The sequence below is a fragment of the Canis lupus genome, chromosome 3 (genome assembly GCF_048164855.1).
Source record: "Canis lupus baileyi chromosome 3, mCanLup2.hap1, whole genome shotgun sequence".
NCBI classification, from domain to species: Eukaryota; Metazoa; Chordata; class Mammalia; order Carnivora; family Canidae; genus Canis; species Canis lupus.
Window position 1 is genome coordinate 6,837,424 of NC_132840.1, and position 21,419 is coordinate 6,858,842.

At 49.5% G+C, this 21,419-nt stretch overlaps 1 protein-coding gene across 6 annotated transcripts; it reads left to right on the forward strand.

Moving 5' to 3' along the window:
• Window positions 1-342: 342 nt before the first annotated feature.
• Window positions 343-19,951, forward strand: SLC9A5 (solute carrier family 9 member A5). Of its 6 annotated transcripts, none has more exons than XM_072815114.1 (16): window positions 348-582; window positions 3,527-3,829; window positions 5,853-6,016; window positions 6,190-6,268; window positions 6,548-6,725; window positions 7,304-7,524; window positions 7,743-7,945; window positions 8,165-8,254; window positions 8,348-8,418; window positions 9,163-9,292; window positions 9,763-9,851; window positions 10,014-10,140; window positions 14,354-14,524; window positions 15,038-15,104; window positions 15,763-15,897; window positions 18,513-19,951. In XM_072815114.1, the coding sequence occupies exons 1-16, from the start codon at window positions 390-392 to the stop codon at window positions 18,980-18,982; spliced, it is 2,691 nt and encodes an 896-aa protein (XP_072671215.1). In that variant the 5' UTR covers window positions 348-389; the 3' UTR covers window positions 18,983-19,951. The 6 variants fall into 6 exon arrangements, with proteins under 6 accessions (XP_072671218.1, XP_072671215.1, XP_072671209.1 ...); XM_072815108.1 differs by having other exon boundaries at window positions 349-582; window positions 15,035-15,104; XM_072815116.1 differs by having other exon boundaries at window positions 349-582; window positions 6,683-6,725; window positions 15,035-15,104.
• Window positions 19,952-21,419: the final 1,468 nt, after the last annotated feature.

A 21,419-nucleotide genomic window follows, 5' to 3' on the forward strand; every position in this document is an offset into this window, starting at 1 on the left:
TCCCCTCCCGGGGCGGGCTACTGCCTCCGGCGGGTGGGACGCGGCCGCGCCTCCGGAGGGCTGCGGCGGCTCCCAGCTCTGAAACCCGGGTAGGGGAGCTTTGGGGAAGGTTTGGGGGAGCGGACTCGAAGGAATTGGTTTCGGGACTTGGAGAGCTGCCCTGGAGGGTTTCCAGAGCTCAGACTGGTTTAGAGGGGGGGGAGCAGGGGTCCAGAGTCCGGACGCCCGGGGCACGGTCTCGGAGTCCGGACCTGGCTTGGGGGTTTCGGAGCCGGGATTGGGGGGAGCGGGCCCCACGTGCTTGTGACGCGGGGGCGGCCGGTAGGCGCGGCGGCGACGCGGGGCCGGCGGCCGTGCGGTGCCGGGAGGGCGACTAGGCAGGCGGCAGGATGCTGCGCGCCGCGCTACCGCTGCTCGGGCTGCCCCTGGCGGGGGCGGCCGCCACCGAAGAGCCCACCCGGGAGCCGGGGTCGCCCGGCGAGCCTCCCCCTGGGCTGGCGCTCTTCCGCTGGCAGTGGCACGAGGTGGAGGCGCCCTACCTGGTAGCCCTGTGGATCCTGGTGGCCAGCCTGGCCAAAATCGGTGAGTGCGTGTGTGCCAGCGCCAGGCCGGCGGCCGGCAGCGGACCCGCCCCCAACCCCTAGTCTCCAGATCTGGGCCGGCTTCTTGCACAGGGCCGGGACCCAGGTTCCGATTCCACAAATCCGGGCTCTCGCAGAGTTCCTGCGCCCTCTCTCCCTTCCCCCCTTCCGCGGGGGAGGCCTGAGGATTGGCCTTCTCTGAGGGCTGCCCCAGCTCTTTCTAGCCTCATCCCTAGACTCCTTTGCCCTCTTGCTCCCCTCTTCCCTTTGCTGTAAGCCCTTAAGCCCTTCGGTCTGGCCTCTTCACCAATCTCCAGGCTCCTAGAAACCTCTGTCAGCGACAGGGATGTGTGGGGAATTGTAGGGATAGTGTTCTCCAGCAAAGCCAGGCATCCTGGACCTGAGGAAGCAGTTTTCCCAGGAGATCACATACAAGTGTCCACTCTCTTGGGATACTAGACCACCACTTTTCCTCTAGCCCCCCTCTGCTCTCCTAGAGGTACACCATTCTTTAGGTGTGCTTAACAGGACCCCCACCATAATCCAGGTCTACATTTCTTTACATTTCAGGGTTAAGAAACATCTTCCATTTATTAGGGCCTCCCTTACTATGTGCTGCCTACACTAGGTGCTTTCATACATCTGACCTCCTTCAGTCTGCACAACATTGAAGGTTGTGTTTCACATTCCTTATCTTGAATAGAGCTGCTTTTCCCTGCCTCTGCCCCTTCCTCCCCACTTCTGAGCAGCCAGTGGTCCCTCCTCCCACCAGAGACCCTCCTCCCTCTCCCTGTTGTTCAGGCTCTGCTGTGGGGGTGACTAATTATAGCTGAGCGTTGCTACTCACTCCCCAGCTATGCTGGCACAGCCTGTACTCCAGTCTCACCAATACAGTCTTTATGTAGGAATCACACAGCTTAGAATTTGCCCCTCTACTCCCCCAGGGACTTTGCTGGGGTGGAGAGGGGGGTGCTGCTGGGCAGAACAGAACTTTCCACTCTGTTCTGACAGCCCATTAATAATGGAAAATGGGCCTGAATGCTTTTACGGAGTCTAGTTCTGCCTAAGGACAGGCTTTGGTGGTGGGTTTTGGATTGCAGTGCTAGGGTTGATGCATGCTCTGGAAGTGAGGATGCAATGGAGTCCCTGAAGGAGAGGAGAGGGGAACCAAAGATAGGGATGAGTGTGGGCAAATCTATAACTGAATTTACCTTAGGGCCTGCCAGCAATGAGAGTAAGGGATAGGAGCCCAGATTTGGGGACCAAGAATTGGGTTTGCTGAGGAGTCTTAGTGGTTGCAGGAAAGTTATCTATGTAGGGTTTATATAGCAACAGCTGTAGTTTCCCCCATAAATTATAGTGTGTTGCCTACCTTGGATATCATCTCCTCTGGAGGTAGAAGAGAGCCTCTTCATTAGCCACACACACACACACACACACACACACACACACATCCTCACAGAGAATGGAAGAGATCAGTAGGATGCTCAGGGATACCTTCCCTCAGCTTTATTGCTAGCAGGTTCTTTTTCCCTTTTATTCCATAAATATTTATGTAGATCCCACTGTGTGCCAGGAACTGCTCTAAGCCCTTTGGGGACAGCTTCCAAAGGGCACTATGTTGGCATGGGGGTCTCACATAGGCTAACATGGAGGCCACTTCCACTACCTGCCACTCCAGGTATGGGGAGAGGTGTTTACTCAGGATTTTAGGGCCCGGGGGAAAGCCAAAAGAGTTTATTTTAGTGGGCAAAGAAGAGTTGCGATAACACCAGAAACCCATTTCATACTTCCTCTTCTTTTCCTGGAGACAGGTCTGCATTATTTCCCCCCATCATTTTTTTAATGATTTTTAAATTTTTAAGTAATTTCTATATACAACTTGAACTCACAACCCTGAGATCAAGAGTTGCATGCTCCACTGACTGAGCCAGCCAGGCATCCCTTCCCCAGAATCATTTTTAATTAACATTTGTTGAGAACCTACTATATATCTGATATTCTGCTAGACACATTCACACTATATCATTTTATCCTCCTCCTGTGTGAAAGGTATTTTTCCCATATTACAGGAGAAGAAATTGAAGTTCAGGTAAATTAAATAAATTGTCTGAGATCACACAATTAGAAACTGATGGAGCCAGAAGAACTGGAGATCTTCTTACTGCTAAACCCAATGTTTTTTAAACTATTGTGTTATTAATTGAGCCTATATAATGAAAAGCATATTGGGCTAGGAGGTCCCCAGTGCTGCTAGGAGGTATAATATACATTTTGGTCTAGTTAGGGAGGCAGGACACAATATATTAGGTAAGAGTGCTTACAATAAATCCCTGGGTTAAGTGCTATTGAGTAGATTGTTTTACTTAAACTCACAACAATTCTATGTTATGAGATCATTACTGTTTTTATTCCTAATTTGCTGATGAGAAAACTGAAAGTCAGATGAAGTTATATACTCTGAGGTCACAGAACTAGTAAATAGAGGAGCCAGTGTTCAAACCCAGGCAGCCTGACTCTAGAGGCCATGATTTTTTTTTTTTTGAGGCCCTGATTTTTATAGCTATAAAAATATACTAACATTTGCTGGGGCTCAAATCATAGCTATGAATAAAGGAGATCAGAGAAAGGAGAGGTGAGGGGTGAGGATGAGAGTAGAGATGAGCGGGCATTTCCAGAAATGGAAAGAGCAAGCAAGCCTAGGTTACCATGAGGGAAGCACCAAGAGACAGACAACTTTAGCTGTAGTAGAAGGTTTGTAGCCATGCAGGTTGGAGATTCTAGCAGTCTGCTTCTCTTTTCTCCTTCCTTGGTCCCAGAGTCAGGGGTTCCTGACATTGGATAACGTTCTAAGACAGGGAGGTTATAGGCATGTGTGTGTGTGTGTGTGTGTGTGTGTGTGTGACCATTAAGCTGATACATCCTGCCCTCTTCTTGCATTGTAGTGTTTCACTTGTCTCGGAAGGTGACATCGCTGGTCCCTGAGAGCTGCCTGCTGATTTTGCTGGGACTGGTGCTTGGAGGCATTGTCTTGGCTGTGGCTAAGAAAGCTGAGTACCAGCTGGAGCCAGGCACATTCTTCCTCTTCCTACTGCCTCCTATTGTGCTGGACTCAGGCTATTTCATGCCTAGCCGACTGTTCTTTGACAATTTGGGTGCCATCCTCACCTATGCCGTGGTGGGCACACTCTGGAATGCCTTCACAACAGGTGCTGCCCTCTGGGGTCTGCAGCAGGCTGGATTTGTGGGTAAGTGACCCTAGGACCTGAGCTGGCAGATGGAGGCTTTGCCAGATTCATCACCTAACTCTCTTCTCCAGCTCTGGAGATCCCATATTGGCAAGAGCCATGCCCTGAGAGCTCTGTCTTGGGTCCCTCCCACCCGGAGTTCAAGGCAACACTCCAGATGGGCCTTCAGCCTTCACTTAGGTCTCTGCCAGTTGGGTCTGGGTTTCTGCAGCATGACAGCTGAGCAGAGGCCTGGCTCCCAGCTGTGTGTGGGCTGCCGAGGCTGGAAAGTCTGCATTACTACTCTGTTGCCTCCTGCCCTCTGTTACCACACTGCCACTTGCCAGCCTTGCTCCCCTGAGGCACACAATTCACTGTTCTGTGAGGATCAATCATCCTGGCTCTCCCCAGGCCACATCAGGGTAGTTTACTATTACTACTATAATTTTAAAATTAATATTTATTTTTTAACTTTTTAAAAAGATTTTATTTTTAAGCAATCTCTATACTCAACATGGGGTTTGAACCCACAACCCCAAGATCAAGAGTTGCATACTTCATTCACTGAGCCAACCAGACGCCCCCTTAAGTTTTTTTTTTTAAAGATTCATTCATTTATTTGAGATAGATTGCTCATGTGTGCATGCATGAGCTGTGTGTGGCGGGGGGCGGATGGGAGAGGGAGAAGAGAATCAAGCACACTCCTAGCTGAGCGCGGAGCCCTAGGTGGGTCTGGGTCTCAAGACCCTGAGATCAGGATCTGAGATAAAACCAAGAGTCAGACGCCCAACCAACTGCTACCCAGGGCCCCCTAAATTTTTTTTTCCCCTACATTTTTAAAAAAGTAATCTCTACACCCAACGTGGAGCTTGAATTCATGACCTCAAGGTCAAGAGTTACATGCTCTTTTGATTGAGCCAGCCAGCAGTCCCTGTTATTATTATTGATAAATCCATATTACAAATCCACAGAATGCAATACATTACACTAGTGGGTGTTCTCTCTTTACTTATCTCATGGACTCTTTTTAACAATTCTGTTGGTGTATTATTTATCCTACTTAATAGATGAGGAAATAGAGACCCTTAAAATTGTTTGATAAAAGGTTCAAGGTTAGTAGGAGAGGTCTGTTTTACTGGGGCTCTTTGCCCTCAGGCTGCCTTTTCCACTCCCTTCTTCCTCATTACCTGTACCCAAATCCATTCAACTCTGAATGTTGATAATTCAGACTTCCTCCAAGGTTCTAGGGGAGGTTTTCAATTTCTACTTGTGGACTCCAACCTGGTTTTCCAAATGGGTGAGTGAACACTTTGGGGCAGAAAGGGAAGGGAGGACATCAGACAATAATAATAATAACAACAATAATAAGTAATATCTATTAGGTGCTTACTATGTATGAGGTTCTGGCTCAATAAAGAACTTTTTGAAGTAAATACTGTTGTTATTCCCAATATATACATGAGGAAACTGAGGGCCACAGAAATTCTGTTATGTTTAAGTTCTCCGCATGGTGGGTGCTTTTCCTACCATACGTAGCCCTCATAGATTGACGGCCCCTCCCTCTCCTGCTGAGAATTGTGTCACATCCCTGAGGCTGAGAACCACAGGCATGGAAGAAAGCACTCTCTTGTTCTTCTCCCTAATAAAGCCAGTCAGCAGCCAGTTTCCACCTACTGGTGGTTCTTATTACTGTAGTTGCAATTTTTATTCTCAGCACCACCTTAACTTTTCAGGTTACTTAGAGCTTTCTTAGCCATCTCCTGGGTTGATTTTGCAGCAATCTCGTGAGGTAGGCAGATGAGGAGACATGGCTTCAGAGAAGTCATGTGACGGTGACAGCGCCAACATCACAGAGCTGGTAAGTGGCAAAGCCAGGGCTTAGGCTCAAGTCTCCTGACCTGTGGGCTGATGCTCTCTTCACCATCCCAAGTCCTCTCTGGGCATCCTTGTTTCCACAGTGAGGGGGAGCCAGGGCTTGTCACAGGGAATGCTGTGGGAGACTGGATACCTCACCAACTGCTCTCCCTCATCTATCCCTCAAAAGCCCCTCGAGTACAGGCCAGCTTCCTGGATTTTCTGCTATTTGGGAGCCTCATCTCAGCGGTGGACCCTGTGGCTGTGCTGGCTGTCTTTGAGGAGGTGCACGTCAACGACACTCTCTTTATCATCGTCTTTGGCGAGTCCCTGCTCAATGATGCTGTCACCGTGGTGAGAGTGCACAGTTGGCTGCCATTCCCTGACCCCCACTGCCATGCTCTGACTAGTTGGGGACCTTCCCTGGGTTTCCTGGGGAAGAAATACAGCCTCAGCTTTCACCCTCTCCTGGCAGTCCCAGTTGGGCCTTCCCTCTCCTTGCTCCTGACTCTATTCTTCTCACTCAGGTGCTGTACAAGGTCTGCAACTCATTTGTGGAGATGGGCTCTGCCAACGTACAGGCTGCTGACTACCTGAAAGGAGTCGGTCAGTATTTCCCCCTCATGGCTGGGTTGCTGAATCCCTGCCCCCAACTGCATCAGGACAGAGAAGGCTGTTGGGTTGCCTCATTCCCTTCCCTCCTCTGTGGAGAAATAGGGCCCTGAAAACCTGAGAAGGAAGAGCTTTCCTGGGATCCTGGCTTTGGGATCCTGACCCCTGGGGAGTACAGTGGGCATTGTCCTCCACTCCCTGCCAGACTACAGTCTTGTCTGCCCGGGTAGAGTCCAGGCCAGGGGTCATGCTGACAACCCACTCCTCCCCCAGCCTCCCTGTTTGTGGTCAGTCTGGGCGGGGCAGCCGTGGGCTTAGTCTTTGCCTTCCTCCTGGCCCTGACCACACGCTTCACCAAGCGGGTCCGCATCATCGAGCCACTGCTGGTCTTCCTCCTCGCCTATGCAGCCTACCTCACTGCTGAAATGGCCTCGCTCTCTGCTATTCTTGCGTGAGTCCTGGGAGCCTTGCATGTAGGCAGCTGGGAGGGGGCATTGGAGATGGTTGCCCCTTACATGGACAGAAGCAAGACCCTGAGGAGGCAGTAGGTTTTCTCTGAGCCCCTGTGGTAGTGGGAATCTCAGACTCCCCTGGGGAGACAATAAACCTTAGGTAATGCTTTAAGATCTGTCTTTGGAACTGCCCTGGGCACCCCAGAACCCAATCTTCTACCTGAAGTGCTTTCTGAGGTATAGGCTGAGCTAGAAGTAGACCTCAAGGCCTGGTCACTGGCTGTCATGGCCACAGCACTCTAAAAGGTGCTTCAGAGAGAATGCTAGTCAAAGCATGTTTCTCCCAACTTCTCCTCCAGGAGGCACTGAATGGGAACCTGGAGATTTAGATCCCTATCCCAAGACTGCCCACCACTAGCTATCCTAGGACAGTCTCCATGCCTCCCTAGGCTTCAGCTCTGATGAAGTTTGCAATAACTTCTGATATCCTGTGATGGGCAACACCTCCTGTGGCATGCTCAAACCTTAGAGGCTGCAATCCCTCCTTACTTGCCCTGTCTGTCCATTCCTCTCCCAGGGTGACTATGTGTGGCCTGGGCTGTAAGAAGTATGTGGAAGCCAACATCTCCCATAAGTCACGCACGGCTGTCAAATACACAATGAAGACTCTAGCCAGCTGCGCTGAGACCGTCATCTTCATGCTGCTTGGCATCTCAGCTGTGGACTCTTCTAAGTGGGCCTGGGATTCTGGGCTGGTGCTAGGCACCCTCTTCTTCATCCTGTTCTTCCGAGCCCTCGGTATTGCTGGCACCCTCTGCTTTCCCATTCTCCTTCCTGCCCTGCCCCAGCTCATCCCCCAGTCTGAGTCCATATCCTTATCAATTCCTAAGCCCCCCCCACCCCATTGCTCACCCCTCCCAACCCCTGTCAGACCTTAGCCCAGATACTTGGTGCCATCCATTCCTGGGTCCTCCACTCCCAATGCCCTGCTCCCACTGGCCTCCCTCCTGCTGTAGGCGTAGTCCTGCAGACGTGGGTGCTGAATCAGTTCCGGCTGGTCCCTCTGGACAAGATTGACCAGGTGGTGATGTCTTATGGGGGCCTGCGGGGGGCTGTGGCCTTCGCTCTCGTCATCCTACTGGACAGGACCAAGGTCCCTGCCAAGGACTACTTTGTGGCCACCACTATTGTGGTGGTCTTCTTCACAGTCATTGTGCAGGTGGGAGAGCCCATGAGGCTGGGTAGGGAGAGGGCTGGCAGGCCCTGGGGGAGGCATGGAGCCTTTGGGACAGGGGCTCTTCTCTTTGGGGGATAGGGACTTGAATTCCCAGACCCTGAGTGTAGTGAGGTGGAGGTACAGAAGCTGAGGCCTAATTATGGGGAAAGAAAGGCACCAGGGAACTAGATAGGGCAGGGCTCACCTGCTGCCTGTCCATAGGGCTTAACCATCAAGCCACTGGTCAAGTGGCTGAAGGTGAAGAGGAGTGAGCATCACAAACCCACCCTGAACCAGGAGCTGCATGAGCACGTGGGTACCAGAACCCCATCCCTCTACCTATACCTCTTTTCCTTCTATTTTGAGCAGAGTCCTGATCCAGTCCCCCTACCCACCCCCTTCTAGACTTTTGACCACATTCTGGCTGCAGTGGAGGACGTTGTGGGGCACCATGGCTATCACTACTGGAGGGACAGGTGAGGGAGCTCCCCCAAGGCTCCTTCAGCAGCAGCAGCCCCGCCAGCCAGGGCAGCATTGGGAATGTGCCACACTTCTGAGAAGGGACACAGCCAGAGTTGGGCTTGGTGACCTCTGCCAGGAGCCCTTCAGTGGCATCCTAGTACTCTCAGGATAAGACAAGTCTTCCCAGTGAGGCCTGCCTGGCCCTGTGTGGTCTGGCACCTGCCAGACTCCAGCCTCATCATGCTCTGCTCTGCCTTTGACTATCTTCCTGCTGATTACATGGATCTTGGTTTAGAATTTCAGAACCCATCGTGCTTCCCCCACCCTGCTACCCCGACCTTTGCCCATATTCTGTATATTAGAACATTCCCTCGCTTCCTTCTCAGGTATTTAACCTCTGTTTATCCTTCAGATTTCACCATAGACATCAAATCTCTAAGGAGGCCTTCACTGGCCTCCCTGACAAATCCCTATATACTCTATAATTATCCTTTGTAGTTCTTGTTACGGTTGCAATTTTAGTTATTTGCAATTACTTCAATTTAATGTCAGGCTTGCCCGTAATGCTGTAAGTTCAGGCTTGCCCGTAATGCTATAAGTTTCATAAGGGCAGGTACTAACTTTGAGATTATCCCTGGCTGAGGCCCATACCAAGAGAGTCAGGCCAGTGCTGGCAGTGTCCCTGCCCCATCTGAGGAAGGGCCGGCCAGCTGGGTTTTGGAGATGGCACTCAGGGCTGGGCCTGATATCCTCTGTAGGTGGGAGCAGTTTGACAAGAAGTACCTGAGTCAGCTGCTGATGCGGCGCTCAGCCTACCGCATCCGGGACCAGATCTGGGATGTGTACTATAGACTCAACATCCGGGATGCCATCAGCTTCGTGGACCAGGTGGGCCAGCAGCGAGTGGTGGGTGGGCAGGTAGCCAGCAGGAAGGGGTAACAAGCAGGCAGGACCTGAGCAGGGAGTTGGGAATTCCCAGCCGACTCCATGGTCTGGTAAAATGTCAGCTGCAGGAACCAGCCTGACCTGATGCTGAATTCAGAGTCTGGCAGGCAATTGAGAAAGCTGAGAAAGAGCTGGACTCTAGAGCCAGCAGGTGCAGTTCAATTCTTAACACTTACAGGCTTGTGACCTTGGGTAAGTCCCTATCCTCTCTGAGCCTCAGTTTCCTCAATTGTAAGAAATTAAGAATACCTATGTTACAGAGTTTTGTGGATTCAATGTGTAAAGTGCATAGCACGGTACCTGGAATATATAAAGAGCAGAATAAGTGTTAATTATGTTGCTTTTATTACCCTTTGACTGTCTGGGCCACCCTCCATCTGATAGTCGTCTGACCTCTGTCTTGGCCCCTGCAGGGAGGCCATATCTTGTCCTCCACAGGGCTCACTCTGCCCTCTATGCCCAGCCGCAATTCTGTGGCAGAGACCTCTGTCACCAACCTGCTGTAAGTCCTTGAGCCCCCTTCCAGTTCCTCAAGCCCTGTCTATTGGGTTTTCTTTCTGCATCCCTTTTGGGAAAAACCTGTGGGCATCTTTGCTTTTTTGACCTCCCCCTGGCCAGTGCTTCCTGGCCCTTCCGTAGCACACATGTTGCCTGCCTCCTGCAGGAGAGAGAGTGGCAGTGGAGCGTGTCTGGATCTGCAGGTGATTGACACAGTGCGCAGTGGCCGGGACCGTGAGGATGCTGTGATGCACCATCTGCTCTGTGGAGGCCTCTACAAGCCACGCCGCAGGGTGAGAGCAGGCAAGGTTTAAAAGTTTCAAGGGGGTGGAGTGGGGCCTGGGTTGGGGGTGATGAGTTAGAGGAGGGTGGTCTGGGGAGGCCATAAACAGGCTCAAGAGGCAGCTGGTGCCAGCTAGTGGAGAGCTATAAATGCCAGTTGAAGAGTGTGGGCCCCATCTTGTAATAACTTTTAGCTTTTTTTTTTTTTTGAGAAAGGGGTGGCCTGATACAAGCACTGTTTAAAGATGTCTTCTTCTGGTAGCAGATCACAGACCAAATTGGAGGGTTGAGGTGAGAGATGGGGAGAGCCAGTTGGGAGGCTGGAGCGAAACAACATATCAGAGCTGGGTGGTGGTAAGGGTGAGGAGCACATAGGACTGAGGGATTGTCCTGAAGGGGAGAGGAGGGGACAGACTACAGAAGGGGTCTTGATGGGGTCAGAGACAGAAGCAGGAGTACTGAGGAAGCCTGTGGGACCAGTTTAGCATGGGGAAGGCAGACATCTCTTTTAGGTAACGTTAGTCCAGTGCAGGTCAGGAAGCTTTGGGGCCAGAAGGCCCAGCCCATCCAGGAGGGAATCTGCCTCAATTCCACAAGGGGGCAGCAAGCCATTACATTGAACTTCTTTGAAATGGGAAGGCAACTGTTTTAACAGTCAAGGTTGTTTCTATTGTTGAGACAGAATTGGCTTTCTTTAATTTGGGGGCTTTGGTCCTGATTTGACTCTAGGCAGCTCTGCAGAATAAACTTCAAAGGTTTCAAGACAGTTCCCTTTCACATAGGCCTTCTTTCCCTCAAGCCAGCATCTCCTCTCCCTGATGTGTCTTCTCTGGTCATAAGAAACAAGGCCCAGAATGCTGCTCTAGTTGTAGTTGGCCAGGTCATGGCATAGGGCTCTCTTACCTTTCTAGTTCTAGAATTTTCCATTCTCTTCCCGCTGCTCAGAATCCCCATAGCATTGCTTTACTACTCTGAGGCTCCATATTGTTCTTGTAGTCAGCCACATCCCCATGTCTTCCTCAGTTAATGGCTGTTAAACTCTGTCTCATTCAACCTGTTGGGTTTTTATTTCTTTTCTTTTCTTTTTTTTTTTTTTTTACTTCTTTCTTAAGGCAAATTTTACTCATTCACAAAATTAGACAGAATAAAATAACTCTCATGTATTCATCACTCAGGTCCTCTAAAATTATCAATGCATGGTTAATCTTGTTGCATTCTGTACCCCCACCTTACCCCATCTACATCTTATGATCTTTTTTTTATTAAAGATTTTATTTATTTATTCATGAGAGACACAGAGGGAGAGGCAGAGACATAGGCAGAGAGAGAAGCAGGCTTCATGCAGGGAGCCCCATGCAGGACTTGATCCTGGGACTCCAGGATCATGCCCTGGGCTAAGGGCAGGCGCTCAACCACTGAGCCACCCAAGTGTCCCCACACCTTATTATCTTAAAGCAAACTCTGGACGTATCATATTGCCTCTAAATATTTCAATATGTATCTCTATGTGGCAGGCACTCTCTGTATGTATACATGTATATGAATATTATATATATATATATAAAGTCATAGTACTATTATCACTTTCAACAAATAATAATTCCTTCTCATATGAAATATCCAGTCAGCATTCATAAACATTTTTTTTCCAGATGGTTTGTTTAAATCAGGATCCAAATAAAGTCTACACTTTGCATTTGGTAAATATGTCTCTTTATTAAAGAAGAAATCTCTAATAGTTCCTTCTCCTTTTATCCCACTTGCTATTTATTTATTTATATTTATTTTATTTATTTTTTAAGATTTTATTCATTTATTCATGAGAGACACCACAGAGAGAAGCAGAGAAGTAGGCAGAGGCAGAATTAGACTCCCTGTGAGGAGCCTGATGCAGGACTCAATCCTGGGACCCCAGGATCATGACCTGAGCCAAAGGCAGACGCTCAACCACTAAGCCACACAGTTCCCCCCCACTTGCTATTTATTTATTGAAGAAATTGGATACTTTGCCTCAGAGAATTTCCCAATTTATGGATTTGGCTGATTGTAACACCAGTGGTAGTGTTCCTCCATCCCCTGTATTTCCTGATAGTTAAATCTAGATGACTGGTCAGATTCAGGAACATTCAGTAGGTATGCTATGTATTTCTTATTGTATCACATCAGGACATATGTGATGATTGGTTTACCTATGGATGTGTGTGTCTCAGATTGGTCAATGGGTACAGTTCTTGGGTAGTCAATTAAAAAACACTGGAGTAAGATTATCAACAACAAGATGTCATCTTACTTGATTTAGTCCATCATTCCATTATTTGGATCCCATGTCTGGCACCAAATATCTGTTTAGATTCATATCCTGTGAAAATTTGCGAAGCCTGCTAACTTTGTATTCATCCAAATCAACATAAAATGTTGAACAGGATAGAGCTGAGGACAGAGCCATGTGGCATGCTTGGCTCCAGACTGACATGGATCAAAAACATTTTTGGATATGGTTACTCAACTAGTTCTGAATCCACTTAGTTATACCATAACATAATCCATAATTCCTCATATTCTTCACAGAAATGTCATCAGAGAGAGAGACAGAAGTGTTTAGTATGCAGTTACAAATATGAGATCATAGTTTATGAGATAAGGGCTAGAAATAAAGATTTATAAGCGATCTTTATTGTCAAAGGTTTTCTCACCTAGTGACATCAGAATCCCCTGGGAGAGCTTGCTAGAATACATATTCCTGGCTTCACCTCCTCGAGGTTCTGATTTCATAGTATAGAATGGGACGAAGAATCTGTGGGCTTAGTAAATTGTCCAGGTGATTCAAATGCAGCTGGTCTGATGGCTGCATGGTCTAGCATTAGGCTAGCTGAAGCTAGGGGAAGGGATAGTTCACTGCAGAGAACATTTGGAGGGAGAGAGGAGGGCCAAGGACAACACTGAGGAATCCACATGGGAAAAAAGGAGGGGAGAAGAGCAGTAGCAGATAGTGTCTCGGAGGCCTGGGGCAGAAGAACAGTTGGATGCTGCACAGGGGTCAGGCCAGCGCCTAACCAGAGGCCATGCCATGACACTGGTAACCAGGCAGAAGGCAGCACCATGGATTCATGGGTCCTGGAGTTGTATTTCTGGCATTAAAGAAAGTAATGGGTATGAGAGGAAGTGTCAGAATCAAAGTATAAGAATTTGGCAGCAAAAGGGAAGCAATAGCTTCAGTGCTTCAGTGGAAAGGCTTTCTTCAGGGGAATATGGGCAGGAGCATGCTTAAAAGTAGGGGATGGGCATGGTGAGGGGAAGGAGGAAGGTGCTGGGGTGGGGGTGGGAATGGGAGGCAGCCAGGAGCTGATGGAGGCAGGGAGGAGTGGGCTGAGCAAAGCAGAGGTCAGGGTTCAAGGAGAGCGGTATGAGGGAGCTGGATTCCTGCACCCCCAGGAGAGAGGGGTCCCTCTGGATGGTTAGGTAGAGGAGAGCAGATGAGAGACTTGAAGGGAGCTCTTAGAACTGGTTCAGGGCAGCAGAAAATAGGAGGCATAGGAAAGCATTGTATTTGGCAGGGGTGGGAGTGGTTTGAGCCCAGATAAAATGATTGGGACCAACTGGCAGTACTTTTATTTGGCAGTCTAGGTAGGTATGTAGTGGGTGGGCTTGGTCTTTGTGAGGAAAGAGTAGGAAGGAACAGATGACGGACCCCCATCCTGAATTGGGTGCAAATGGCTGTTGGGACTGAGAAGGTCCAGGGTGTCAGGAGGTAGTTCTGGAAGTCCAAAGTTTTTACAGAAATGGCTGGCTAGAGAGTTCCTCATGGAGGGAGAATCCTGTGTAGCTAGGGGTGTGTGTGGTGGGGGCAGGCACAGGGACCAGGCTCCTAAGTGGAAGTACAAAGAAGGAAATGTCGCCCTCAGTCTCGTGGTAGCCCCAAGGGACAAGATACAGAGTCTCTTGCCTCTTGCTACTTCAAGTCAGGACTGGGAAGGGCAATAGAGTTTAGGGACAGGCAGATTTGGGGGAATGGGCTCAGTGATAAAAATAAGTTTTTCTCCCAGCAAATTGAGACTACAGAGTGTCTGGCTGGGTTCCTGTTGTATTTTTTTGTTTTGTTTTTTAATGGCTAGTTCTGGAAAAACTGGGCTGGCAGGGCCTATGGTGCCCATGGTGCTGTGGCCTGGGTACCTGTGGGAGGCCAAGGCTCCCAGCCTCATGGCAGGGCGGGGCTGTCATTGCCAGTACAAAGCCAGCTGCAGCCGCCACTTCATCTCAGAGGATGCTCAGGAACGGCAGGACAAGGAAGTCTTCCAGCAGAACATGAAGCGGCGGCTAGAGTCCTTTAAGTCCACCAAGCACAACATCTGCTTCACCAAGAGCAAGCCACGACCTCGCAAGACCGGTCGCAAGAAGGCACGTGCTTTCTCTGGGACTTCCGTTTGGGGCTGGAGGCTGATGGCCCATAGTTTTGAACTCCCAAGTATTGAAATCCAGCCCAGGGGGACCCCAGTTGGAAAATTCTTGAGGCCTTGGTGTGTGCAATAGTTTGTGTTCCCTTTTGCATCTTCCTGGAGTCTCAGAAAGGTAAAATGAGGCCTTTTGGGGAAGATCTGTCTCTTACCATGGTTGGTCAGTTGCTGGGAGGCAGCACGACCTCCTACCAGAAATGAATCCAGCAACAGAAAGACATGTTCCTGGGAGCAGGGGCAGGGGGAGCTCCATGAGTCCCTAATTCAGTCCAGGCTAAGGCATGGAGAGCCCTTGCTGGGGCACAGGTTATTTGCCAAGGGTGCCAATGACTGATGGAACCACTGGGATTGATGCAGATTCCCTACCCACTGCATCAGAAAGATCCTATCAGACAACAGTGTTGGGGTTTTGAGCCAGAAACAGAGGCTTAGGGTCTGTTTTCTTGGCCCTCAGAAGGATGGCTTGGCTAATACGGAGGCCACAAATGGGAAACCTCCTCGAGACCTGGGCTTTCAGGACACAGGCAAGCAAGGGGTAGGGGTGGGGCTGAGGAAGGAATGGGAGGATGGGGGCCCATCAACCAAAAGCTGGAGGATCTCCTCTGTGCTGCATTCAGTGTCATAGGCTGAGGCTCCTCCCCTCAAGGACCTGATAGGCTTACTTGATTTCAGAGCTGGACATGTTCAAAGCAGTTCTCAGAGACTTTGTGACAGGTATCTGGTAGCTAGCTACAGGTTATAGCCCCTAGGACTTGGCGAAGGTGTCATGGAGAAGGGGGGAGCTTAAAAGATGGGTGGCCCCTGGGGCCCAGTGTCTTGCCTGCAAAACCAGGAATTTGGATGAGCTGAGCATTGATGGGCCTTCCACCTCTCCAGATGCTCATGTTTTCATTTGATGATGGGCTCCGGGGCTGAGAGAACAGGATGGAGGAGCTGGAAAGTAGAAATACCCTGTTGGCTCTGAGGACTCTGCTTTCCCTGGTGGCGTCCTAGAGCTCTGCAGCCCCATTTCCCTCCTCTCCAGCCCTAACTCCCTAGGCCAGTGCTGAAATAGAGGAAGGTGGGGGGCTTTGGCAGCCATGGGGTCCTGCATGGGTGGACAGGGAGCTGGCCTGGGGTTATGTGGTACCAAGAGGCAGCCACTGGGCTGGCCATCCCCACTCAGTTCTTGTCCCTGTCCAGCTGCTGTGATCTTAACTGTGGAGTCTGAGGAGGAGGAGGAGAGTGACAGTTCAGAGACAGAGAAGGAGGACGACGAGGGGATCATATTTGTGGCTCGGGCCACCAATGAGGTTCTCCAAGAGGGCAAGGTCTCAGGTAATGGTGTCCTCCTAGCCTCCCTCCCCCCAGGGCAGGCTGGAGCTGTGCAGCTGCTGTCTTCCCTCTTTACTCATGGCCTTTCCTCTAGACAACTCCCTTTTCCTACTCATTTATTTACCAACCAGCATTTAGTGAACATCTCCTTTATAATCAGACAGCTGACATGACTGATCTGATTCAATCCTCATAACAACCAAGATGGGGAACTGAGCTTCTAGAGCCAAAGGGACTTGGGACTTGTACAGCATCCCACAGGAGAACCAGAATTTGAACCTGACCCATCTGACTCTAAAGCCTACAGCTTTTTCACTGCTTCACTGCCTCCTTTTACAGTCTGGTGAGGTATATGAGGTGACAAGCAAATCTAACACCAGGCTCTCTTACAACCCATGCTCTCTGCACACCTGCCCTCAAGTAGAGCCCCTAGTGAGGGTGGCAGCCTGGCCTACAGGAGGAGTCTAAATTCATCAAAACAGCATTATTGTGGATAAAAGACAATATATACGTGTTTCCATATGTGGAAACCTAACTTATATCACTGCTAGTTGGCTCCAGCATCATCGGATGTCATTCTAAAATGTTTTATTATAGAAAATTGCAAAATATACAATAGACAGAATAATAAAGTAAATTTCCATCTACCCATTACGCAGCTTCACTAATTACTTAGTCCTAACCAATCTTATTTCATCTATCTCTTCACTTATGCCCCTCTCTTCACTGGGTTCTTTTGAAGCAATCTCAAATAAGATGTCACCTTATCAATAAATACTTAAGTGCATATCTTTAAAAGATAAGGATTCTTCTTAAAAATATATAACCATAATATCATTATCATAAATATCCAGTGTTCAAATTTCCCTGATTATCTTATTTTTTTTTTTTTTTTGCAGTAGGTTTGTTCAAATAAAAATCCATACAAGGCCCACACACGACTTTTGGTTGATAAGTCTCTTTTAACTTACAGCAGTGGTTCTCAAGGGGGTGGTAATGGAGTGATTTTGCCTGCAGGGGCATTCGGCAATATTTGGAGCCATTTTTGGTTGCCACAACTGGAGAGGTGCACTTGCATGTAGTGGGTTGAGGCCAGGAATGCTGCTAAATAACACATGGGACAGCCTGAGAACAAAGTATCTGTTCCATCTTGTCAGTGGTGTCAAGTTTGAGAAACCCTGCTTTACAGGTCCCCCCCCCTCCTTTTTCTTCTTCTAGTGTATTTATTGAAATAATCTGGTTATTTGTCCCACAGTCTTTCCTTGTGCGGATTTTGCTGATTGCATCCCCAAAGCATTATTTTTTCACTGTGCCTTATATTTCCTTTAAACCAGTAATTAGATCTACATCAGATTTCAGTTTAGATGTTTTGGTAAGAATACTTCACAGGCAGTGATGGTGTACTTTGTGTCATGTCACATCAGGAAACACATCCCATCTGGTGTCTCTCTTCTGTGAGGTGACTGTTGATCGCTGGGTTCACATGGTAGCCTGACCCATGCATTGTGAAGTTCGCCATCAGCTGTTCACCAGTCTTAGCAGCCGCTGATGGTCATTGCCAGGCCCAGCACTGCATCCGGGGCTGCACAGCAGTCATACCCTCCATCTCTTTTGTTGTCTGCATTACCAGCAATTCTTCTATTAAAAAAGCTCTCATCAGTGACTTCATTACTTTGAGGTATAGTTCGTACAGGAAAGAATAGATAAATACTTGATTTTTTTCCTTTCACTTAACAGTTTTCAGACCAATGAAGGATCCTCCAAAGGTGAAGACTGAATTTCGTTGTTTTAGTTTGGTGGTGGTGGTTGTTAAAATATAATATTACGAGTCTTTCAAGAGAGGTGGTTTTACTTCCAATCACACCATCAATACATTTCATAATGTAATCGATTGCTCAGGACCTTTATCAACGAGCAGGCACATATTGAGCACCTTATTACGGGCAAAGCATTGTGTTGACTTTGGAGAGCAGGGGTGGGAGGTGGCCAGGGAGCTTCTCTTTCCCAAGTTTCCTCTTTCAGAACCTCAGACTTCCTGTCATGCAGTGGCCCAGCCTTCCATCCTGGCTGCCAGCAGTGCTGGGACTCTCGGCTCAGGTCCCCTTTGTGGCACAGCATTTCGCCTGCTAAGGGGTTTGCATGAGCTCACACTCCTGGGCTCTGTCCCACTAAAGGGCTGTGGTGAGTGCTCACCCAGAGCATCGAGCACCGAAGCCTTTGGCGTGGAGCCTCGAGATCTCTCTCACCTTTGCTGCTCTCTCTCTTCTGGGACAGGGCCTGGCAGAATGTGATCTCTAAAGCCAGTGCTACAAGCTGGTGAGGACTGATCACAGGTTTTTTTCCTGCCTGGCTCCTGATTTCTCTTGCTTTCTCTTCATTTGTTTAGTCAGTATTTTCAGTATTTGCTGAATAACTACTATGTGCCCAGCCCTGTGCCAGGTGCTGGGAGTCAGTGGAGAGCTTTCCCTCATCAACTAATCACACAAATGGATGTAATAGAGAATGGATGTAATATAGAATGAATGTAATGTGGAATGAATTATTTGCGAAAATGCGGTTATACTTGAGAAGGATTCCACTGTGTTACTAATGAGTGCATATGTACTCTCTGTCCCCAGGGAGCCTTGAGGTGTGCCCAAGCCCACGAATCATCCCCCCCTCCCCAACCTGTGCAGAGAAGGAGCTACCCTGGAAGAGTGGGCAGGGAGATCTGGCAGTCTACGTGTCCTCGGAAACCACCAAGATTGTGCCCGTGGACATGCAGGCAGGCTGGAACCAGAGCATCTCGTCCCTGGAGAGCCTGGCATCCCCGCCCTGTACCCAGGCCCCAACTATGACCCGCCTGCCTCCTTGCCCACTGGCTGCTGAAGAGCCCCAGCCCTTCCATCTGCCTTACGATCCACGCCCTAGCTTCGCCTTTCCCCCAAGCCTGGCCAAAGCTGGCCGCTCTCGCAGTGAGAGCAGCGCTGACATCCCCCAGCAGCAAGAGCTGCAGCCCCTCATGGGACATGAGGACCGCACCCATCTTAGCCCACGCACAGCCAACTCCCACTGGTGCATCCAGTTCAACAAAGGTGGCCGGCTGTAGCCCAAGGACTCAAGGAGGAGCAGGAGACTGGATCTCCCATGGGAAGTCTTCCCTGGGCAATGGGCAGAGGAACCCACTTAGCCTGACAAGGGGCCAGAGGAGCCTGAACTAGCAACTGGGCTTCCTTGGGGCAGAGTCAGAAGGGTATCCTGGACTGATCCTCACAGGAACCCTTTCATCACCTTCCTTGCTCCTAATCCTTGCCACCTTCCCTTTCAGTAAGTTCCTTACCCTGGCTCAAGACCCAGTCCAGAACTTCTTGGGGCTACGTCCAGCCCCTTGGGAAGCTGATGCCCTCTCCTCAATGGGTCCCTCTAGGGTCACTTTAGGCAGCTGTTCCTGCCCCCACAGCAAGGGCATCATTCCACAGCTGATGCTGACCTTTCCTGCCCTCCTTTACTGACCTTTCCACTCCCCAGCACCAGCTCAAGGACAGTGCCCTGGCACTGAGGCTTCTCGAGGGGCTGGTCCTCAGAGGGCTTGGGGTGGTGGGAGCTGGAGCAGGCCTCAGCCTTAGGCTTTGCTGCCTTATTGGGTCAGCTACCTATAGCCAATTTTGGGGTGAGGGGGATGGTGGGAACCTGTGTCCAATTCTTGCTTTATCTCCTTCCCTTTGTTGCCAGTTATCAGGGCCATAGTTCTTCCTTTTCCAGGTTCAAGGCCACAGGGCTGGGCCAGGCTTCAGATCAGGGCTGTTTCTTGACACGGGTCACTCTGAAGATCTGCTGCTATGTATCCAAGTCTGTATCTTTCAGATTCCTGGGTCTGGATTTCCTGAGGAGGGGAGATAGTGGCCTCTGGGCCACTACCACCTTGACATTCCCCAAATAGGAAAGGAGCCAGGTATTCCAGGGCCACCGTCCTGCTGCTCTGGGGGCTGACTGGGTGGCAGGTAAATTTCCTGGGGTTAGCACCTGCCCTGTGTCTTGTATCTTGAGCCTAAGACACATTAAACATCTCTTGGATGAATGGGTGTCCTGTGTCCATGTGTCTAGGGGTTCTAGGGGTGGGGGGATGACTGGGGTATCTGATAAGGGAAGTAAAAACTTGCAAGTGCTTGCTCTGGGGCTTCTAGGATAGAGAACAGAGGATATCTGGGAAGGACTGTTAGGCTCTCTGGCCCTCTTTCCCTCCTCCCTTCCCAGTATGGTTCCCTGAGCAGAGGGTCTGCAGTGGCAGTCCAGGGACCACTATATGGGCACAGGGTCACAGAACTGGGAGTCCACTCTAAAATGGGGGAGGCCAGCAGGGAAAGAGACTCCAGACGATAGGTCCCAAGGTACCCAAAGATGCAACCAGCACATACTGGGACCAGATAAGCCTTCCTGGAAAACTGGAGGCAGGTGTAGGACAAATAAACAGAAGTTCTCTGCACATGGCAGGTGGGAGGGCAATCTCAAGGGAGCTGGTTACCCTATGAGTTTACACTATAAATCAGGTACTGTGGGGTCCAGAAATATCTAGGAACCAAAACCCTTAGTTAAAAGCAGTCCCAGATTCAAATTCAATTTCCCACTGTGTCTAAAGGACTTTTTTTTTTTAAGATTTTATTTATTTATTAATGAGAGACACAGAGAGAGGGGCAGAGACACAGGCAGAGGGAGAAGCAGGTTCCCTGCGGGGAGCCTGATGCAGGACTAGATCCCAGGACCCCAGGATCATGCCCTGATACAAAGGCAGATGCTCAACCACTGAGCCACCCAGGTGTCCCTGGCTGAAGGACTTTTAGGAAAATATCCATCTTTATTGAGATAAAACACATGTACCTCAGAACTCATCCATTTAAAATGTATAGTTCAGTGATTTTTAATATATTCACAGATGTGCAACACACATCACAATCTAAGTTTTTTTTTAATTTTTATCTATGATAGTCACAGAGAGAGAGAGAGAGAGGCAGAGACATAGGCAGAGGGAGAAGCAGGCTCCATGCACCGGGAGCCCGACGTGGGATTCGATCCTGGGTCTCCAGGATCACGCCCTGGGCCAAAGGCAGGCGCTAAACCGCTGTGCCACCCAGGGATCCCACAATCTAAGTTTAGAATATTTTCGTTATCCCCAGGGAACCCTGTGCCCATTGGCAATCACTCCTCATCCACTGCCTGCCCCACCCTAGGTAATCACTAACCTACTATCTCTATAGATGAAGAGGTCTCCACACTGAAGGTTCACATAGTCAACAAGCACCTTCTTGGGCAGCCCCAGTGGTGCAGCAGTTTAGCACCGCCTGCAGCCCAGGGCGTGATCCTGGAGACCCTGGATCGAGTCCCACGTCAGGCTCTCTGTATGATGCCTGCTTCTCCCTCTGCCTGTGTCTCTGCTTCTCTCTCTCTCTCTCTCTGTCTCTGTCTCTATGAATAAATAAATAAAATCTTTTAAAAAAATAAAAAATTAATAAAGGTAAAAAAAAAACAAGCACCTTCTCTGTGTTATGAGT

Bases quoted from the DNA above. Each gene is read 5' to 3' on its own strand.
- SLC9A5 (XM_072815108.1), top strand. From the start codon at position 390: ATGCTGCGCGCCGCGCTACCGCTGCTCGGGCTGCCCCTGGCGGGGGCG. The intron at 6,017-6,189 runs GTGAGAGTGCAC...CTTCTCACTCAG, and splicing joins TCAATGATGCTGTCACCGTG to GTGCTGTACAAGGTCTGCAA. The intron at 10,141-14,353 runs GTGAGAGCAGGC...TGTCATTGCCAG, and splicing joins TCTACAAGCCACGCCGCAGG to TACAAAGCCAGCTGCAGCCG.